Source organism: Drosophila serrata, unplaced genomic scaffold (genome assembly GCF_035046125.1).
Source record: "Drosophila serrata isolate PLE 108 unplaced genomic scaffold, ASM3504612v1 contig_240, whole genome shotgun sequence".
Lineage (NCBI taxonomy): Eukaryota > Metazoa > Arthropoda > Insecta > Diptera > Drosophilidae > Drosophila > Drosophila serrata.
Window position 1 is genome coordinate 2777567 of NW_028257138.1, and position 17256 is coordinate 2794822.

The following is a 17256-nucleotide window of genomic DNA, read 5'->3' on the forward strand; positions in this document are numbered from 1 at the left end:
GTTCAGAATTTCTGGGATGATGCCAAATAAAATATGTTTCGAAACAAATTAAACACTCAAGTTGCTAAACACCTAATGCAAAAATGAATTTAATAAGAAACTTTTTAGCATGGCTTACAACTTCTATATAAATTCGACCTTATGTAATTTTGTTTATCTTTTATAATATAAATGAAACACTTAAGAAGCTAAAGAACTCACTGAAAAGTGAGTATAATAAGCAAATACCTACTCCTCATTGTTTATATAGTAAATAAATATGATTTTAACTGGTTTAAAACCTGTATAAAAACTAAACTCAAATCTTTGATAATATTAATATCATCATTTACACTTTCATTTCAAATACATTTTAATATTATTCCCATAGCTTCATATCTTCTGAGAAACTTTTCTATATTAACAATTCCCTTTTAATAATAATTGTCACAGCTTGCAGCTATATGTCTTTTGTGTTTATTTACTTGTTAAAGTGTGAATAAAATATAGTTTTCTCTCAACCGATCTGGATCTGCAAATACAAATAAATAGTAGCACAGTACCTTATCTGCAGGGCAGGGCCTCTCTTAGTTTTTCTGTAATTTATTCACTCATTCAATATGCACATGCACCTATGACCGTATCTATATAATTATATATAAAGCCCGATTTGGTTCGCTTGTGGCAAAACCACTGGCCAAAGTGTAGCAGGCGTTGAGTTATTGGTGAACCAGTGATGATTCATATTCGTTCTACACTATATATATATACATATATTCACTCGTCGAATCGATTGGTAGATTTATGGCCATGTTGATAGGCAAATTTCCGTTTGCTTTGATCGAAAAATACAAGTCTTTGCAGAACTCGCTGCACGAATGAAGATATTATAGCGTGTGAATGCGAAGATACTTAATCTAGTGACAGATAATTAGCGGAGGGATAAGCAGTCACTAGTCACTTGTCATTTGCATATACAACACAGAGACCTTAAAACTTACTAATGCCATGCAATGATTATGGCACAAGTGACCTCTAAAATTTATAATCCCCATTATTAAATAGGCTGGAGACGATGGCACGAACCAAGGGATTGTAAGTTTGTTAAGAAATAAATTATATAAGCTCTCTAACAATGCAAAATGTGCATATTAACATAGACATACAAAAATGCTTTCATAAATGGTTTTTACACAGTCAGATTAAGTGTTAAAAATGTGTACACAGAGATAAATAATATAGTGAGATATAATTTATACTTCAATCGAAATATTTAAAAATAATATCTTTATGACAGTTTTCATACCCTTGCAGGATTCTATAATTTTAGTTAGAAGCTTAAAACTTTGTGAAGGAATCATTTCCGACCCTATAAATAATACATATTATTGATCAGCATGAGAAGCCGAATCGATCTAGCCATGTCTGGTATAAAATTTTATTTTTCGATTTTTTTCAACATTTTTCAGGTTAAAATTTAAATCTTTAAAAATGCGAAAATTTTACAAAAATTTAAATTTCTTAGATTTCAAAACTTGATACGCAGATTTGTTAATTATATAAAAACTAGCACAGAACAGTTATCCGAATTAAAATTAATGCATTTTTGGCTTAGTTATGATATTTGAAAATCTGTAATTTACCATATAAATTAGCATGTATATATATGCATATATATGTTTATATATAGTCCACCGGTTCGCCATGCTCCGATTTATATACTAGTAAAATTATATAGAAAAATAATTTCATAGTTTTATTCTTGCTCTAAAATTTGCTTCAAAACAAATGTCGCACATGTGTGCATATGATTCCCAACTGGCTCTAACATCCCTGGAACGAAGTTACTTCTGCCGGTCAGACGACAGAAAAGTGTTGTTACAAAAGTTGCAAGTCATTGTTTATTGGTGTTCAAAGTTAGTAACTAATCATACATACTTACTTGTCATAGATACTTATTGATCGTAGTTACTTACTGGTCATAGATACTTAGTGTTCAGAGTTACTTACTGCTCATAGCTAATTACTGGTCATAGATATTTACTGACTATGGTTACTTAATGCTCATAGATACTTAGTGTTCAGAGTTAATTACTGGTTAGAAATAGTTAAAAAAGAACAAAAACCAAGGGTCAATTTTACGGATTTATTACATAATTTTTACTAACTTAAATTCTCATTATTCCAAAATAAACAATGAGACCTATCCTAGGCTTCTCAAAAAACCAAATTTTGTTTGCCTCTCTTTTACTACCTCTCAAAAATAATACTTTCCTCGCATTCACTATCTCTCAAAAAAGTGCCCTCCTCTGCGCTTCTCAACCAGTGTACTTAAGCACCGTAGCAAACACAATTATTTTTGGTCTTCTTCTTGAAACTATAACATAAATAGTTAATTACTGATCAAACTTACTTACTGTTCAGACTTAATGTTTAGAGTTACTTACTGATCATAGTTAATTACTGGTCATAGATATTTACTGACTATAGTGACTTAATGCTCATAGATATATAGTGTTCAGAGTTAATTACTGGTTATAGATAGTTAAAAAATTTTACGGATTTATCACATATTTTTTACTAAGTCAAATTCTCATGATTCCAAAATAAACATTGAGACCTTCCCTACGCTTCTCAAAAAACCAAATTTTGTTTGCCTCTCTTTTACTCTCTCTAAAAAATATTACATTCCTCGCATTCACTATCTCTAAAAAAAGTGCCCTCCTCTGCGCTTCTCAGCCGGTGTACTTAAGCACCGTAGCAAACACAATTATTTTTGTTCTTCTTCTTGAAAATATAAGTTTCTAATTAAATTTGAGTTTAATTCCAACCCTTGGCTAGTAGAAAAGCTGTGTTAAATCCCTTGTTTCTTGTACTCCACCAAGCCTGCAAAGAGAGTGGAAGTAACAAATCATTTAACTCCTTTGGGGTTACATGATGATCTTGAGATTTGAGAGGCTGTTTATGTGGGAATATTTAAAGGGAAGTTTTCTTTAAACAAATCAAGAAATTAAAGATGAATTGTAAACAGAGAACGATCTTTTGTATGTCAGCTATATGATATAGAAGTCCGATTTTCATAAAATTTTACACAAAATTCTAGATTAATTATATATCCAAATTCTAGATTAATTATACATCAAACTTGATGAAAATCTGTTAAAAACTGGAAAAGTTTTCAAAGTTAGTACTTACTGGTCATAGATACTTACTGTTCAGAGTTACTTACTGCTCATAGTTAATTGACGATCATAGTTACTTATTGTTCAGAGTATCTTAATGTTCATTGATACTTACTGATCATTGTTAAGTACTGATTATAGTTATCTACTGATTATAGTTACTTAATGTTTACTGATACACACTGATCAGAGTTATTAACTGATCATTGTTAATTACTGTTCATTTACTTACTGTTCATAGTTAATTACTGATCATAATTAATTATTGATATCCCTCCCCTTATAATAAAATTGCAATTATTAATGGTATAATAACTTTTATTGTATTTCAGCGTATGCAAATTTGTTGCGTACAAATCGAATGTCTGGATATTTGGTAAGTAATAGGTTTTGCAATATATGCATATACGTATATTTATGTTATTTATTTGGTATCGCTACTAAGTCTGCTATCAGTCTACGAATGCGTGTGTGATAATTGATAATTGATTGATGATAATTGTTAATTGTTAATTGTTAATCAAAATTCATGTTAATTGTGGGCCATCTGTGTTTAAATCAAATGAAATCAACAGATGATCACTGAACTAAAACTAGAACTAAACCTAGGCCAGCTTCTTCATCGCGGCACAACCTGCTTTTAACTCTATATATCCTCGTCCCGAATTCATAACACATAATATTTAACGTAGAAATAAGCAACAACACAAATCAGTGATCCCATCACAATCGAGCTTACAAAATAATACCCATAGATTATGCACAAGTATACATAGTTTCCAGGACACAAGATCACATTGATCACCGATCGCTCTTTCGATTCGATTCGTTTCGATTCTTTTTGGGGGGTAAAAAGTGTGTGAGAGAGTGTGTGTGCTATATATGATGTGTTCTTCCTACTTGGTGAATATATATTATATATACTCGGTATATATGCAGAGCTCTGCCTTAAGTGTTGAGGCTAATTGATTAATTGCTATCCGGCACTGGTCCAAAAAGAGGATTAAATTCAATATATATACGGGTGGGTTCGTCAGAGACAGTCTCACGATATTATCCAAGGTTAATGTTATTATTTCATATTATATTTTCCATATCCTTGGTTATTGTTTTTGGTTGTAATTCGATCAATCTCTCTGGTGACTTAGAAAACCATTCTTTTTTTGAGGGGAACACGATGTTGGTCTATTGGTGGTTGGATAATACATCTATGTTATAGCTTGCTGGTGGATCTGTATCTGGATCTGACGAACTATTGGGTGGGGTATACTCTTTAATGGTTTAGACCCTGCGATTGCTGTGCTCCTGCTGCAGGTTCAAGTTAACATTATTCATCACTGCACTCATATCCACCACCACCGAGTCTGTCATGGTCATGGCGCACTTGCTGCTTGTCTCCAGCTCGGTTTGCCCCTCCAAAAGGCCACCACCGCCATCGTGGCTGTGGCCATTTGGAGTGCCAGCGGGCATATCCTGTGAATAAATATAATGCTATAAGAAGACTTGAAGGATATATATTAAACCCACCTGATAGTTCACAGAGGCAGCATCCAAAGCCATTAGTTCCTTCCTCGACAATTCCTCCACAATGGCGGCGGTATAGCAATCGCCCAGCATATTGTTTGTAGTGCGAATCCGATCCCTGTAACCAAATATAACCTTTGTTATTCAGAAAACCCTCTAAGTATTATATAAACCCCATATTTCATACTCACACAAACCAGTCCACGGCAAAGAGCAGCGTCACATCCTGAACAGGTGCATCGATGGCGGTGAGGACCACAAGGAGCAGAACCAGGGCAGCACTCGGCACACTCGCCGAACTCATGGAGGCCGCCGTGGAGGTCAGGAGCACGGTGAGCAGTTCCCCAAATCCCAGCACCATGCCACTCATCTGGGCAATGAAGATCGAGGCCACGGCTATGTACAATGCAGTACCATCCATGTTGATGTTGCATCCAATGGGCAGGACGAACCGCGTGATGCGAGGATCCACTCTTAGCTTCTCGTTCATGCAGCGGAAGGTTATGGGGAGAGCAGCGGCGCTGTGGTATTTCCGGTTTTCATTTCATTGGAGAGTTGTAGAGTTGGAGAGTGTTGGAGTAGTGTGTGGTGGTTTTTTTTTTGTGGGGGTTGTGGAAGTTGTGTGAATTAGTGGGCGTCAGGATGCACGTGGCACACACCGAAAGAAAGAGAAAACACTCATTTAAGGTACTCCTACACCAACTTGAGACCCCTGATCTTAACTAGAAAGTTATACTAGCTAAATATAGGTTTGTAAATCTGAACTTTTTGAGCAAGAATTTAATTAAAAACCACTTCTATATCATATCATACAATACATCTATAAACTTAATAAGAATCATTTTTAGGTTAGTAACTCTGGACTTTTAGAGCATGGAACTAATCAAAAAGTATTTAAAGGATAGTTTGTGTTGAGTTCTAGTTGAAAAATCAAACTAAAAAACTGTTTAGAAGTTACTTTGATTTAGTTAGGAAGGTTAGAAATAAATTAAGTTAAGTTATTTAGTTTTATATATTTTCCGTTTCAATGAACTCGAAAGTTACTTATTTTCTTTAAAGTTTAATATATTTAAGTCACTTTTAATTAATAATTTACTTATTTAATTTGTAAATATCACAGGAATTTATATATGTATATTTTATACTTTTTATAAAAAGCTAAGAATATGTTTCTGAATTCGTACCACAAGTCTGTTTTTAATATTATGTCTTGATAATCTCCATTAAGTTAATTCATAAACAAATTATTCTACAAACCCAATATACCTAATTTAATATTAAAATTAATTCCGTATTTAAAAAAAACTTCCTGACGCTTATTTAATATTTTCCTATAAGTAAATGCATAAAAAAATAGTTATCAATGACCCTACAACGAATTCACGTTCTTTATAATTAAAATCCCTAATAGAAAAAATTCTCTAAATTATTTTCTTGAATCACAGACTGATTTTACATTTAAATGTTATTCTTTGTCCTGAATGAAAAATTTTAAAATCCTAATGAAAATAACAAAGCCTCCTTTGCAGCATTTAAAACCAATTTATAATTGTTTTAGAAAAATTTTCAGCACTTTTCCTTATGAAAATGCTACAAAGACAAATTTTCACTTTTCCTTATGAAAATGCTATAGTTTTTCCCATTTTCAAGCTGAGATATAGACCCAAAACTCACGTTGAGGCCGTGGCAAAGGCGGTGAGCATGGCCTGGATGAGTCCGGCGTAGAACTTGAACGGATTGCGGCGCACGACGACGAAGTAGATGGCCTGCATCACGACGAACTGGTAGAGGAACACCCCGATGGCCACCGTGATGATGAACCACATGAGCTGCGCCATCACCAGTCCCAGGTCATCCACGCTGAGAATCTTTCCAGCGATCACGGAGCTAATGCCCACCGGAGTGAGCCACATCACACAGGTGACCATCTTCATGATCACCTCGAAAATAGCGGCAAAGAAGTCCACCACAACTTGACCCTTCTGACCGATGGTGCCCAGGAAGGTGCCAAAGACGAGGCAGAAGAAGACGATGCCCAGGGTGTTGGTGCCACTGCGATACTGGACATCGCGCACCAGGACCACATCCTCGCCCAGCTCCTCCGCCTGACGCTGGGCCTCTACGCCGCCTCCTCCAGAGTTTAGGGTGTCGTTCATGGTCTCGTTGAAGGCGTGCAAAATGCTCGGCTTCGGTAGATAAACGGTATGTGCTTGCTGAATGGAGGCCTGAAACAGGTTGTCCGGAAATACGTTTCTAGGGGGGAAATGTAGAAATTTATATTTTCATATAATTTAATATAATTTATCAACTTTTTCAAATAATTTGAAAATAATTGAAATTCTTAAACTGTTTTCAAGCAGTGCATGTCAGTGCCTTGAATCACAAGTAGAGGGCGCATCTGAGAGCTGATACTGCTTGATTCAAGCGATTTCTAAGCGGCTTAAGCGCGATTTTAGACTAAATTTGTACTTTAATGTTTTTCCAGACAGTATTTAATTGTATTATTTTTAGCAAGAAGAAACAATTATTTCTTTAACGTGTTTGATTTCTAATTTTAATTTCTGAAACTATAAATTTATAAAAACCAAAAAATGTAAACTAAATAAGTGAGTGCGACTAGGAAGCGATTTGACAGCGTTTTGTGCGCGATTTTAAATTTGCACTGCTTTACTGCTTGAGGTAGCTTCAAGCTCAGTGAACTGCTTGATTCAACAGGTTTTCTAGCGATTTACAAGCGTTTTGCCGGCGATTTAGAGTCTTCGAATTTAATTTTTCACAAATTTTAATTTATTTGTATACGAATTTATAGTATTCAAGATATCATATTTCACGATTGATATTTGTCACACATTTTTACATAAAATTTAGCATTCTTAAGAAGTAAAACTCTTTAAAAATGGGTGTTACTCACCTGCCCAAATCCAAAAGACTATCCAATAGATTCACAGCCCGTCTGTCTGTCGATCGATCGTCGGCATTGTGCAGATCTGGATTTCCAGGATGGATCAGCAGAACCAAAGCAATTCCCAAAGCGGCATTGAAGAACGAAGTGCTAGCAAAGTAAACCAAAGTCCGCAGCGCTATTTTGCCATTCATTTTGGCATTCAAACTCGCTGAACCGGCAATCAAACTGGATATGACCAGCGGCAGGATCATAAGCTTCAGGACTCGCATAAACAGCTCGCCAGGATAAGAGATCAGCATTATAGAGTCGCCGTGCAAGTTCAGGGGACGCAACGAAAGGCCTGCGATTAAAGGAAGGAGAGAAGATATTTCAACGGGGTGAGTTTTCAGTTTAAATATATAAAAAGAAAGGTAATTTGAAAAATTTATGTTAATATTCCCTGCAGTTTGAAATTATTATATTATATTATAGGATCGTATTATAATTTGATTATAACAAGGTTTAAAATATTCGCATTTTTTTAAAGTTTAAAAAACTCATAACTTGGACAAAAAAGCATTAATTTTCATTCAGAAAGCGTTTCTGTGTTAGTTTCTTATAGTTAAACAAATCTGCATACTCAATTTAAAAAAAAAAAAAAACCTTTTCGGTCATTTTTTTCCTAAACATTTTTAGTGAACATTTTTTAAAAAAATTCAAATATTTTTTTTCGTTGCTGATCAAGAACTGATTCCTTTGCGCAGCATTACATGATTTTGTCTAAGTAATAATTATAATTATAATACCTCGCAAATATACGATATAATACCTACGATGGTTATTAATGATTTAAAATTTTTAATTCTTTAAAAGCTTGGGAGAATTCCAAATAAGAGAAAATAAACTCTTAAATGCATTTTAATTTGGTATTAAAACTATAGATTCTTGGATCTCTAGGTTATAAATAGTGAACCACTACAAAGACCTCAATTTTATGATGTAGAAAAATCTTAAATAAAAGGAATGGTGTCACTAATTAAATATAAAACTAGCAACAATTTGGTCAAAAGCCATTCTGTAGCGTTTAATTTCATAATCTCATAATTTCATAATTCATTAGTATAAAAAAGATAATTGAAATACCTATTTAAAATAAGCAATGTAAAGTTCCAAAGGCTTGTTTTTAAAAACCCTTTCTCTGCGAAAACTTATTAGAATAACAATAATCTACTCTACTTCTAAATGAAAGCAATACGAAACACACGAAAAAACGTAAACAAAATATTAATAATCGATTAATATAGTATTTTTCCTACTTCCCCACTGATATCATAGCTCCCTAGGTAAGGAACCCTATATTATAACCCCCGTATTACATCCCCCAATACTCACCCAATATGACACCGAGCAATACTCCGGAAAGTGTTACCAGGAGCATTAGATTATCGCTTAGCCATCGGCGGTAACCGGTGAGCTCGACGGGGGCATCGCTGCGCTCGGTGGTCTTGGGGGGCAGCTCGGTGGCGGTGGGGGGACCCATTTTGGCGAAGAGGTAATCTGAAAATTTCCCAGACTTTTCCATTGTCCGTCGTCCGGCCACCCGACAGTGGGGTGACGAGGCGAGAAAAGCAGCAAAAAAGCAGCAACGGCGGCGGCGGCGACGACAAATTCAGTTCAAGAGACAGAGAGACAGAGAGAGATAGAGATGGGAGCAAGCGAGACAAGACGAGCCAGGTGAGTGAAAGAGATGGCGAGAGAGAGAGAGCGAGAGAGAGCAAGTGTGGCGTGTGCTTCCCCTTTTCTACTTTTTGGTTTCCTGCCTTTTTTTGTTGTTTTTTTGGTTTTTTGTTGAATGAAAACTGAATCCTGGTGAATCAAGTCCTGCTCCTTGCGCGCCTCCAGGGATCGGTGGCGTGTCCAGTTATTGATTTTTTAAGTATTTCACATTGAACTTGAGGATGTTGATTAGGTAGGCCATCGGAAAGCCGCTGCTCCTTGGCTGCTCCTCCTCCTTGGCCTCCTCCTACCGGTGCGGTGTGGTTTTCCTTTTGTTCGGCGGCTCCTGCGGCTCCTGCGGCTGTCGTCGTCGTCCTTGGCGGCGTTGGTGGGTTAAGGGCTCCGTTGTTGAGGCTTTGTGGTTGCTTGTGGCTCCAAACGAAATCGAAATCGAAATCGAGTGACCTTCGGATCTCGAGCGACAGTTGCAGTTAATCGATTTTCCAGACGACAGCTGCCGTCCAATGGGGGCGGGAAAACTGTGTCACGAAAGGAGCTGCCTTAAAGCTCTATTTTTCTTTAGAATCCTTGAATCTCTCCGCCTTGAGGCTGTGTCCTTTTGCTGCGCTTTCGTTTTCACTCAAGTGTCTGTGTAAACTGAAGGAAGTGCTTAGTCCTGCTCTTGCTCCTGTTTCTGACTCTGGTTTTTAGTTCCTGACGTTGACCCGTTCACTCCAAGCTTGCCACTGCGAATGTGCGGCTCTCCGGCTGTCTCGGGCGCTTTTATCCTGGCCGGACATTCTCTCTCGCAGGAGTCGCAGGAGTTGAGAGTTGAGGTGCCATAATAACCTCGCTCTCTCTCACTATATCTTATTATGGCAGGAAAAGCCGGCAAAAGGGAAATGAAAACGAAATGGAAACTGAAACCGAAATGAACGAGTGACAGCACGCATTGCCGCGGAGCTGATTGACGCTTCGTAATTATCATAAAGCGGAAAATTCCGCTCAGCGAACACGCAAAAATTTGATTAGGCAACAAAATTGAGAGAAATTAAATCAAGTTTTATAGGTTGATAACTTAATTTTAAATAGAAATCTTAGTTATTATTGTTATATTTCGTATTTCAATAATTTATAGAAGATATTTTCATAAATCTTACAAAGAAAACGAAATTATATAGAGCTTATATTGTTTTTCTTAATAGATTTTCCCCCTTTATACAAAAGGTATATTGCCTTGTAATACATTTGTATATATTTAAAAATAGATTTAATTATAATACCATTATTCTTTAGAATATTTTATTAGATAGATAGATTCTAAATTCTTTATCGATTCTACAGAAATCATTTTGAAGCTTTGTAACCAATTTACGCATCTTGCAAATTTTGAAAAATTTTAGTTCCTTCTATATTTAATCCCTAAGTAACCCAAAACTTATATTTCCAGGAATATTTTGCCTAGTTCTTAATATAATTTTCTTCTGAAGCATCCCACTTTCTAAAGAATATTTTGAGTCAAAGTGTTTAGAAAACATTTATAAAAACTTTAAATATAAATATAAAATATGTCAATTGAGTGGGTATTTTTCCTTTTCAAAAGCACAATCTTAAAATATTATTTTACAAACTCAAAGTTACTTTATTTTCCCAAAGTAAATACTCAATTTCTCTATTCTCTATATAATTTTCTCGTTGTGCAGCACAACTTCCTCGACCCTGTCCAGGTAATTTGATTTAATAGCGTCGCTAATCGATTTAAGTGACTTGGCAATTGCCGTTGGCTAGATGTCCTTGAGGATGGGCATTGGGCTAGGGATAGGGAAGACAGGACTCGAAAGATAGCGAAAGGGGTTGGTCTATTATCGATCCGCCAAGACCAAGAGAACGCGCCTTGTTGGCTGTCATTCATAAATCATGCAAGAAGAGGGGATACCTCACCACTCCCCCAGTCCTGTCCCATTCCCATCGAAAACTGCACCCAAGTGAAGGTGGGCAGTGGGCCAAATCAATAGGGCAAAACTATATTTAAACCTTTTGGGCCACACACACTAAACACAACCGAAGAATACAAAACAAACGTTCTGCGTCTTGCCGGATCCGGCTGAATTCGGTTGTCAAATCGGCATTCGAATGTGCATTTCCCGTGCGCAGAAACCGAAAAGATCCTCGCCAATCCAAATCCCAAATCCCATCCGATCCCCCCAATCTATCTCTTTTTCTGTTCAGATAATTAAGATAATTGCAGCGACGAGTTGCCGCTGTCCACTTTGATTTTCTATCTCAGCCAGACACCAGGGAAATTTATGAGCATCGAACTTGAACTTGACATTGGCCGGGTTTTGCTCTCAGAGGATTTATTTTCTATAATAACAAATATCGATGGCTTTTGTGGGCTGTCACTTGGTCTATTTATTTCCTTTTCTCGCAGTTTTATTTTTTGATTCTCTGACACTTTAATTGCCACCAAACACGAGTGATTCAAAGGTCACCCTGGACTCTGTCTTATTTAGTGTTAAAAGTTGTGAAAAGTTATGGCAGAAAATAACAAGCTAATATTTTAGGATACCTAAATATAAATATATATTTGCATATTTGTTGTACGACAGAAATGTATTTTTAGACTCTGCTCACTTTTAGGCATTTTGTAAAGATATTTCCTGAGAACCATTTGTCATTTTGTGATTGTATTTTTAAAGAAAATATGATTTATTTGTATTGTTAGGTATTTAAAGTGCAGTAAAATGTATATTTAAATAATTAAGTTAGCTAATTAAAACCGAATTTATTAATTGTATAATAATTAATTTCTCTATATATTTATTTTAAAACGCAACTTTTAAAATGTGAATTAATGCACATTCTGAAAGTAAAAAGGCAAAAACACTTGAATTAAGATCTCAAAAACCTTATTGAAAGCTTAATTGCCCCATCAATTTCAACAATAACATCTAAATTAATGTGGAAAAGTACTTGATTAATTCTCTTGGCCTTTTTCTGCGTGCTGCTTGAACACAATTCGTTGTTAATGATTATTTAATAACTATATTTAGGTTGCCGCCGCCGTCGCCTTTTCATTATTTGTTGTTTGGATGAGCTCACCTCGAACGATTAACCACAGATTACCCAGGATGGAGCTGGTTTGAAGGCACTTTTCACCCGCGACAATTACTGTTTTTCTCTCGTATATATATATATATTTCTATATATTTCTATCCTTCACTTGCTGCGCACTTAATTTCCTTGGCGTACACCACTGCGTATGCTTAACGTTTTGCCAATGCAGTCAATTGGAATAATTTCCGCAGCAATTTCTGCTGCCGTTGCATCAACAGTTTCAGAATACGTTGCACCGCTGTAGCCGTTGTAGTGGATTGTGGATTTCTACCTACAAATACCGAAAGGTGGTGGTAATGGTTTTTAAGAGGGTTTTCCAGGGGGTTTTCCCAGGGGTTTCCCTAAGAGAATCTTCTGTGGGTTGATTGTGTTTTTACTTTTCTATGCTTTGGTCTGGTTTTGGGTTGATGGCTTTTTAAGACAGTCTCACTTCAAGGTTTGTTTACTAGAAAAGACCACAACAATGTGGGGTAAAGATGTGACAAAAGGAAATATGGGAAAAATATATGTCTAAACTCTCTAGAAATTATAATAATCGCTCTTTTAGGTAACAAAATATAATCCAAACTAGATAGAAAAGTCAGAAAACTATAGTTTAATACGTATACCATTGTCACATTCTATTTTATAAGGTAAAAGCCTGGCAAATTGAATTAAATCCAACTGTATATAAGGGTTACCATGCAAATGGTAAACAAGAAGGGCTTAAGTTGTTCTTCGGTTGTTTGCTGTGAGACCTTTAGACCTTTTCTAACCACCAGTTACATGAATTGTTATGACAAAGGGCTTTTTGCAAAAGAAAATACTGGAAGAATCTATATAAACTGACAGACCAAATAACAAACTATTTATAAGCATTAAATAATCAGAAATTATTATCAAAGAGCTAAGGAATTAAGTAAGACAGCTAATACGATGTAATTTATTAATGTCTGATCAAGAAGGACGGAATCTCCTAAATATTTAAATGTTTTATAGGTATCTAATTATTTCTCTTGATTGTTAATGAAGTTTAGAAGCAGAAAATGTATCTCCTAAATCACCTCAAAACACTCAACGCTCCACACTCAAAACCCTTTCGACACGAAATCGAGAAACCGAACCGAGAACTGTGACCGGAATGCCAGGCGATCGACGGACGCTGCTCGTTTTTAAGCGCCTAAAACCGACTGAGAATCTAGGGAAGATCCGCACAAAGATCCAAAGACGTTCCTCCTGGCTCGACAATTGCACGGAAAGTGAGCAATGAATTTAATTTAAGCAGCAACAGCGACCGGGCACATTTCTTTGGCTTTGTTTCTGCCGCATTTCGTTTTCACTTTGTCGCAAGGGTTCTCTAGGTTCTCTGGGTTGTCTGGGTTTCTCTAGTTCCCTGGGTTCTTTAGGTTCTCTGGGTTCCCTGGGTTCTCCTATTCTCTAGGTGCTAATGCGACAGTGAAAGAGCGAACCAAGTGACGCCAACGACAGTGAAAATGCGTCAAAAAGAAAAGAGCCTCCGTCTGTCTGTATGTCTGATTGTGTCTGCAAATAAGCCTATATATTAACCCAAAAGACCTCACCTCTCGACCCCCTTTGTCGTTCTTTAAGACAGAGCATAGCCCAAAAACAAACGACAATTGTTTAATGCACTTTGACACACTTTAAATCTCTGGGAGAATTGCCTTAAACAGACACGAATGCCAAAATATGAGAATTAATGCAATGATTTCAAGGGGAGACGAATTTGAGATACTGTATATTAAATATAGGAAATGTGAGAGATTTAATATTCATATATAAATTTGTATTTATTAAAAATTTGTATAGATATTTCTTTTAAATTTTATAACAGTGTTTGGTTGCTATTGAAAGTTGTTAATGCTAAATATCAAATAGTTATCAAAAGACATGAATTCTTCTTCTACTGTAAAAAGTAACTTGGGATTTTAAGGGAAAGGTTACAATATACTATATTGATTATATTTTTAATGACAGATTACTAGATTATATTGAATATAAGATAATTCAGAGAATTTGGGAATAAATCAGTCTTCAAATTCTTGGTTATTGAATAATAATTGCTGAATAATGATAGAGTTTCCATAGATGTTTAATACCGATTAGTGTTGGTAATGAATTATTTATTTACAAGTTACTAATAGAATATATATTATGAATTTAAATTTATATAACATTTTTAACAAGTACTATATTTTGTGATCAGTGATCCCTAATCAAACTGAGTTAACTGATACCCCATGTTATTTTTTTTTATCATCTCTCGCCTGGCGCTCAATTCAAGCAAATGATTGTTCTGTTTTTTTATGCCCTCAACTTGCGTGATGTTCTTGTTGTTGTTGTTGGCTGCTAATATTACAAACTTAAGTGGAAAATTGCAATACCCGAAGGGTGCGAGAATGAAACCAGCGACAAGCTGAGAAAATTACGCATACGCCTCGTGGCGCTGCCAGCAGCTAACATAAGACAGAGATGAAAGACTTTTGCATATTTTCCGATTTGTCATTTTAATTAGAGCGTGCTGCAGGTGCACTTATACGGGGCATATTTTACATATTTGCTCAATATGTTGTCAAATTTTAAAATTATCCCATTTCTCTTTGACTTCCTCAAATTATAGGCCCATTATAGGGCCAATTTCCATAATAAATGAGCCTGATTCCTAAGTGAAATGGAGAAGACGGTACGGGGTCATTGCGTGCCGCTTTGGGATCAGGGACGCCGATGTGGTTGTAAGTTCAAGCCCGCTAAAGGTTGCCTTACATAAGTCGAAAGCCAATTAGGGGTCAGTAGGTGGAAGCGCCAGCAGGAAGAAGGGGAAAACAGGAGACAAACACAGACAGGAGGCGTCATCGCCAAGTTCTAAAAATTGCAATTTGCCGTAGGGGAAAACACTAGGAAAAATTAGTAATTAAAATAGAAATTTAAATTGCTTCGTAATCATTGATTATTTAACGTTTTAAAAAGAGTTCTATAAACTTGCTTAGCTTCATATAAAGAGGTTGTGATCAGGACTTCCTAGGCTGGGAGCCGAAACACTCATTAAGTGCACATCACTGCATTTCCTGTTTCTGTTTTCTAATACTAAATTATTTTTACAGAAAGTCTTAAATATTGAAATACCATAACTTAGTTGATGATATTAAGCTTTTTGTTTAATCTACCAAAGCCAGTGAGCCGAAATACCTGCTAAGTGCACATTCCTGCAGTTATCTATTGCCTGCTTTTAATCTAGTTAAATTGAAGTACCAAGCTTTTTGTAAAGTTAATTTTAGCACCCCCAACAAGTGACTTAATTAGTAATTAATCATTGGTGTAGTAGCTGTAGTCTCCTTATAACAAAGTACTTAGAATTAAAGGGGGGCTTTTATCATTAATATTTTATGACAATATTCCGATATCTGGATTTTCCTTTTTCGGCCGTGCATCGACTAGCGGCAAAGTCACGCGCGTCTGAGGGACGCCTGCACCTGACCCACTCAACCGCTCGGATTTGGACTCGGATTCGGGTTTTTTTGGGGGCGACTTCGGGCACGTTGCGAGTGGATTTCCCAGTGTTGCGCCGCGGCGAGAGTGGACGCCGATTTCCCTGGGTTTTCCATCCACTCTCTGCGAGCAGTGCAATGACACCGCCGACGCTCAAGACAGCTGTCTTTGTTTACGACCCGTCTCTTTCTCGCGCTGAGACGGAAGAAGCGGCTGTTGCTTCGCTTTGTTTACGGTGCATCCCGCTCGCACGCTCTGTTGCTGTCCCGCTCGCTCACTGCCTGGCTCTCTCTTTCGCACTGCTCATGCGCTTCATCGGAAAATTATAGCAGCAGTTTATGGCTTTTCTTTCTATTATGGCTATGCCATAAGGGGATTTTGTCTTTACTAAATGAAGAAAGCTGTAAGCTTAAAAATTTTACAGGTTGCTTGAGCAGCAAACAGCTGTCCTTTGTTTACAACCGGCAAATGTGAGAGAGATGGGTAGAGAGTGCCAGAGAGAGACGGAAGAAAGAGAAGTAAAGAGAGCGGATTTTGGGGCAAGTTGAAACAAGTTGAAGGATTCAAAATTGATGCTGTTTTTCGGCTATAAAAGAAGTCCTTCCACCGCCAGCGCTCATCAGTCTGTATTTTCACACATTTCCCGGCGGCTGTAGCGGTTTAACAAAAAGTTTTCGGGTACAGTGATCACTCGCTATCGGGAAGCTCACAAAATTTAAAACAAATATTGAACAACTTAATCGAAAACAAGTTTTTAAATTATATTTAACCAATAAATTAACTTGAGGAACTAATAAACTGAAAGATAATACTTTTAACTGGCTGTAAATTAGTTAAAAATTGCAGAAAAATGTATGCCTAAAATATTTACAACGAAAATATATAATTGCTTACCTTTAGGTAGCTTTTAATATTGATTTCAAATATTCTGTTAAGGATTTTGAAATACTTTTCCCTTTTATTTATTTACAAATTAAAAACTCATTAATCCTCATACTGAGGTCCCATTACGGAGTAACCACTGTACTAGAACCCTCCCAAAACAAAAAAGTGAAATCAAAACCCCTGCAGCTGACTTGGGGGAAAAAAACCAAAACATGCGATTGTCAATCAAAGGGGAAAATCGAGTTAAAACTACCGATCGCGAGGCAAATCGAATGAAGTTCAATTTCGGTGTTGGCCAAAAAACAAAGCGAATGCGGATTTACAGAACGCACAGCTTTGGGCCAGCTTTCGGGATAATTCAATTTTTTTTTTGGGTAAAGGGGGGCAAAAAATGGCCGAAAACGCAGGGCCTAATCCAATTAACCGGGCCAGGAGCGAGAGAGCACATGCGATTCTGTTCCGTTCTTAATTAACATTTAAAATGCT

General features: G+C 36.4%; 1 protein-coding gene across 2 annotated transcripts; it reads right to left on the reverse strand.

Annotated features, from left to right (window-relative positions):
* Window positions 1–3461: 3461 nt before the first annotated feature.
* Eaat2 (Excitatory amino acid transporter 2) lies at window positions 3462–13881 on the reverse strand. 2 transcript variants are annotated; one of them, XM_020945153.2, is made up of 8 exons: window positions 13446–13881; window positions 12388–12673; window positions 8962–9126; window positions 7597–7930; window positions 6360–6938; window positions 4877–5206; window positions 4689–4803; window positions 3462–4634 (listed from the first exon to the last, which is right to left on the reverse strand). In XM_020945153.2, exons 3-8 carry the CDS (start codon window positions 9107–9109, stop codon window positions 4443–4445), a joined length of 1698 nt encoding a protein of 565 aa, XP_020800812.1. In that variant the 5' UTR covers window positions 9110–9126; window positions 12388–12673; window positions 13446–13881; the 3' UTR covers window positions 3462–4442. The 2 variants fall into 2 exon arrangements, with proteins under 2 accessions (XP_020800812.1, XP_020800811.1); XM_020945152.2 differs by lacking the exons at window positions 12388–12673; window positions 13446–13881 and having other exon boundaries at window positions 8962–9282.
* Between the last annotated feature and the right edge of the window lie 3375 nt (window positions 13882–17256).

What these genes read in the sequence shown, in the direction of transcription:
- Eaat2 (XM_020945152.2), bottom strand. Translation starts at nt 9,151, where the DNA reads ATGGAAAAGTCTGGGAAATTTTCAGATTACCTCTTCGCCAAAATGGGT. An exon ending in ATTGCTCGGTGTCATATTGG is followed by an intron (nt 7,931 to 8,961) that starts GTGAGTATTGGG and finishes CTTTAATCGCAG; the next exon opens with GCCTTTCGTTGCGTCCCCTG. An exon ending in TTTGCCGTGGACTGGTTTGT is followed by an intron (nt 4,804 to 4,876) that starts GTGAGTATGAAA and finishes ATTTGGTTACAG; the next exon opens with GGATCGGATTCGCACTACAA.